The sequence below is a fragment of the Chiloscyllium plagiosum genome, chromosome 22, assembly GCF_004010195.1.
Source record: "Chiloscyllium plagiosum isolate BGI_BamShark_2017 chromosome 22, ASM401019v2, whole genome shotgun sequence".
Lineage (NCBI taxonomy): Eukaryota > Metazoa > Chordata > Chondrichthyes > Orectolobiformes > Hemiscylliidae > Chiloscyllium > Chiloscyllium plagiosum.
In genome coordinates, this window is record NC_057731.1 from 28,271,131 (window position 1) to 28,276,391 (window position 5,261).

A 5,261-nucleotide genomic window follows, 5' to 3' on the forward strand; every position below is an offset into this window, starting at 1 on the left:
TTTGCCGAGCTGGAAATTTTTGTTGCAAACGTTTCGTTGCACGACCAGCTATCCTTAGTAGCCACACACGGAGACGACAAGCAACATGAATTCGACTGGGACAACACTATCATTATAGGGCAAGCCAAACAAAGAACAGCCAGGGAATTCCTAGAAGCATGGCACTCATCCACTAACTCCATCAACAAACACATCGACCTGGACCCAATATACCGGCCACTACAGCGGACAGCTGAAACTGACAACCGGAAGCGGCAGGGACAGGCCACTATAAATGCTGGAGGAAACACCACAGAAGCGCTTCACAGGAGGCTCCCAAGCACTGAGGATATCACCTAGACAGGGGACGAAATATTTGCAAAAAAAATTTCCAGCTCGGCGAACAGAACCACAGCATCAATTGTGTACTATGTAACAAATACTTATTAAGATAACTTTATTCCTCCTTTCTGACCAAAATTTGATCTATGAGCAGACCACCATGTTTAGTTTGCAATGGATAATGCGTGGGCTTTCATTTTAAAATGTAACTAATCCACTTAATTGTAAACTGCAGTTTGTCTCAACTGTGTAAAAAGGCATGGTATATAATACATGATCAAAATATGACTAGTAATATTACACATTCACAAGTCTTTAAGTTACACACCAAATCATGCAAGATCAATTTCAAACTCATTTTGACAGGATTCCTGCAAAATGTCAGGGGCTGTCACACATTAGAAAGCATAACATTTTCTTGTGTTAACAACTGAAATTAGTGAAGCAGCAGACAAGCTGAATCCAAATTGCTTCTTTGTAATCTGTGCATCCATATAAATGCCAATGATGGTGGATATTAACTATTAGCAGCACCACTTCCTTTTAAAAATGTACAGGTAGTTACGAAGGAAAATACTCGAAATAGCAAAGATCTTTAAAGTTTCTTTGGCTATTTCTTTACCCATGGATATCAACTAACTTGCTATGTTTCTAGTGCTTTCAGTTTTTGTATTAAATTTCAAGTAAGCATTTTGCTTTTATATATGTCAGATCCTCAACTCCTTTAGAGGTCAGACCACTGATTAACAAAAGTTAGAAGCTTGTCAATGGAAAGTTTAAATTCACACTATCATGATTGCCCTTAAAATTTGAGAATAGATGTGTTTCACTGAGCAGTGAGATTTCCTTAAGAATAAGAAACCGATGTCCAAGAAATCAGTGCCATGATCAGTTGGACAAAATATTTACTTAACATATTCTACAACATGTACATAATTCCTATAAGTTACTGCAGACAAATATTGACACACAGATAAACTTCAAAGCAGGAATTTCAAATTCATCTTACTATATATCATTTATCAAAATAATCCTTCATTGAAATACTCACCCATGTTCTGTTACCACCTTGTCATAATTCCGTGATGTGTTTGGCACTGAGGAACTCTTGTACTCTTGTTGGCTAGTGTTCCCCAAATTTGGAATAGTGAGTGAAACTCTCTGATCATACCTTCAGAAACAAAGTAGGATATTTTAAAAACTAAAATAGCCTGCGTAAAACAACTACATATTTGAGTATCTTAAATAGACTAAACACTATAATTCATAAAGTAAACGTTTCCATAAATTTTGAGTATATACAGATTCTAACTTGACTACCTTTTGGTTCTACATAATCCAGAACCTTAGATTTGGATTCTAAAAACTTAATAAAATGGGCAGGTTATGTACAAAACACAAATACTGAACCATAGTGCAAACTTTCCAAGTGGGAAGTTTTGAAAAGAAATGGCCATTAAAACTGAATAGTTTTGCTTATTTTTTCTAGTATAAATGCTCTAGTTTTTTTTAAGTCATTAATATAACATGTAGTAGGCTTTAAAAGGTCAAATAGCTTACCGTCTATTAGACCTAAACAGCACATATTCCAACGCATGTGTTGAGTTGTTTGCTGTGGAGATGAAGCTAAATAGAAGGAAGACTAGATCAGGCACTCCAAGGATGTTTGTCAGCTGCTTATGGATAATATGTTCTCTGTAGGACATTTGCTGCTGTGTATTCCTTCTAAATCTGTACCAGCCAATAACATTCTACAAAAGAAGAAACTCATTAGGACTTTAATGGTGAACAAAACCATTTTACAGAACTGCACTGCAACACATCTTCAAATATTCAAATCTTCCAAGGGAAGGTAGGGAGGGAATATCTACTTAAGAAATCAGATTTGGAATCAGGAGAATTTTACACTTCCAAAAATCTAGATGTTAGTGTCCTCCTATTCCAAAATACTAAAAACAAAACACAGACCATGAGTGATAAGCACATGCCATTGTAATCAGCTTAGCTCTTTTGTGTATAACTATTTTTTGGAACAGAATACCAAACTCTGATTCAAAGAAAACATTTCCATCTTAAGACATCATGTGAAAAGCAGGTAAAAGTTGCATGGCTTCCCTCAGAAATCACTGAAAACCTAAAAAAAAAGCTAATGAAAAATGTTAGCTTTTAGTTCAAAGGAACTGGAACACAAAGGGAAAGAGGAGAGGTTTCAGTTATACAGAGCCTTGGTCAGGTAAAGAAGTGGATTAAGCTGAGAACATCATGACGGATATAGCATCATTTAGAATATGACAGATTCCCCAAACAAACACCCTTCTGCATTAAATTATGAGGGCTGATTCCATGAACATGCAATGTATTGCCTGGAGTTGAAACATTTGAAGGGCAATCTAACAGAGTTTAAAATGATAAAGCAACTAATGGTATCGCTATGTCCATTGGAGAGAAATCCAGAATAAAGGGACACAATCTGAAGGTTCATGTTAGATAACTTTGTAGTGAAACTAGAAGACTTGCACCCACATAAGCTAGTGTTAATATTGTCACCTTCCAAACAAAAACTGTGGATACTAGATTGTATGTTCAAGATAGAAATGGATTTTTAGTTGGTAAATGCATGAAAAAGACTGTCAGTCATTTATACATAACCACAAGATGTTGCAAAGTGCATCATAGTAAACCAACAGGAATTAAGTGCAATCTATCAATTTTCAATATCGGAGTGAGGCACACTTTGTCTGCTTTGCACAAGTGCGTGCCCACAAACAAAGTGTCATCATGATTAGTTAATCAAATTATGCTGTTGATTGAGGAATAAATATTAATCAGGACAATCAAATAAATACCCTTCTTTAAGATAGTAGTACAGGATTTCCCACATCCAACCAGGAGAACAGATTAGCTTGGTAAACATCTCAACCAAAAGTACAGCATCTCCAACAGTGCAACATCCTCTCAGTACTGCACTGGAATGACTTTTGTACTTCAGTCCTAAGTGGTACTTGAGCCTAGAATCATCCACCTCATAGGTGGCAGCACTATTAACTAAGTCACATTAGACATCACAAGATAAGCAAAATCAAACTGAATGGGGTAAAAGTCTCATCGGGCTGAAATTACATATCCCAATCTTATATCGCAATAATGTATTTAAAAAAGGAAGAACCTGCAGAATTACAAACAAAAATGAGCACTTACTTTCCTCCTCCCTTTCAGGATTCTATCCAGACTTTCTTCATTGACTCTTCCTGCATAATCGTAAAAGCTGAAAGTGACAAATTATAAATTAAAAGAATGCAGTCCTTATAACATTGTGCAAAATATAGCATACTATTATCTCAACACAAACAAATGCTGGGGAGACCTTAAGTTGTTGAAACAAGTAAAAATCAGTTTACTAGGGGAAGATAGCTTTAGAAAAATGTGTTTGTCATTACCTGCACTGAGATCAGAGCAAGAGTGTGCTTACATTGACCAAAGAAATGGGCTAGTTCCATTTATGGCAACCATGCTCATGCTGAACAGCCATCTACAAACAGATTACTTGCACTTACTACTTTCCAGTCTTACAGAAGCCCATTACAAAGGCATTGTTTAAAATGGTGTGTTCCAATTATTTTGTGCCGTTCACAGACTGATTTACACTTGACAACACATTTTATTTAATGCACTAGGGAACTGTGACATTAAACTGTTCAAGTTTGATGTGGTGTGATTTTTAACTTTTAAAATGGTCTAATTGTACCAGACTGCATTACTGCCTCTGGCAGTTCATTCCATACACACATCGCCTAGGTAAAAAAGTTGCCCTGCAGGTCCCTTTTAAAATCTTTCCCCTCATGAACCCATGCCTTCTAGTTTTGGACTCCCCTGCCCTGGGGAAAAAAAATGCCTTTGTAATTCACCCTCTCCATGCCCCTCATGATTTTATAAACCTCTACAAAGGTCACCCCTCAGTCTTCAACGCTCCAGGGGAAAATTTCCCCAGCCAGCCACTGAAATGATGAGCTCAGATTATTAAACATGAGGACAAGGCAGCATACAAACCTTTATCCTGAGCAGATGAGCAAGGAAAATATCATAAAATACCCTCCCACATTAGAAAAGTAACAAAACATCATAATGAAGAGGAGGGGCCCATGGAACAATCTTAAGTAATGTTGTTAATTAATGTTACCGAAGGTAAAGTTTTAAAGGGTTAGGGGAGAGAAATAAGCCAGACAAACAGAATGAGGAAAATTTTGTGGCAAGAAACAGATATCATAAAACCATACACCACAGGAGTCCCTTTGACCTGTCAAGTCCGTACCACCAAAAATATACTACGAAGGGCAGCATGGTGGCTCAGTGGTTAACACTGTTGCCCCTCAGTGCCAGGGACCAAAGTTAGCTTGCACAAGGCTGGAATCTACCTGTAAGAATAATAGGATAGTTATGGTAAGGGATTTTAACTATCCAAACATTCAACTGGGACTGCCATAGTGTCAAAGGTTTAGATGGAGAGGAATTTCTGAAGTGTGTACAAGACTATTTTCTGATTCAGTATGTGGATGTACCTAAGAGAGAGGTGCAAAACTTGATCTACTCTTGGGAAATAAGGCAGGGCAGGTGACTGAGGTGTCAGTGGGGGAGCACTTTGGGGCCAGTGACCATAATTCTGTTCGTTTTAAACTAGTGATGGAAAAGGATAGACCAGATCTAAAAAAGTTGAAGTTCTAAATTGGAGAAAGGCCAATTTTGATGGTATTAGGCAAGAACTATCAAAAGCTGACTGGAGGCAGATGTTCGCAGGTAAAGGGACGGATGGAAAACGGGAAGCCTTCAGAAAGGAGATAACAAGAATCCAGAGAAAGTATATTCCTGTCAGGGTGAAAGGGAAGGCTGGTAGGTATAGGGAATGCTGGATGACTAAAGAAATTGAGGGTTTGGTTAAGAAAAAG

The 5,261-nt window shown here is 37.5% G+C and overlaps 1 protein-coding gene across 1 annotated transcript in view; it reads right to left on the reverse strand.

The window, feature by feature from the left end:
* Nucleotides 1-5,261, reverse strand: part of abraxas2 (abraxas 2, BRISC complex subunit) — a 44,459-nt gene that overhangs the window by 9,997 nt on the left and 29,201 nt on the right. The window contains exons 4-6 of the mRNA XM_043712636.1: nt 3,520-3,586; nt 1,882-2,072; nt 1,373-1,492 (exon numbers count right to left, since the gene is read on the reverse strand). Of these exons, the coding sequence (XP_043568571.1) occupies nt 1,373-1,492; nt 1,882-2,072; nt 3,520-3,586 (378 nt within the window). The remainder of the gene's footprint in view (nt 1-1,372; nt 1,493-1,881; nt 2,073-3,519; nt 3,587-5,261) is intronic.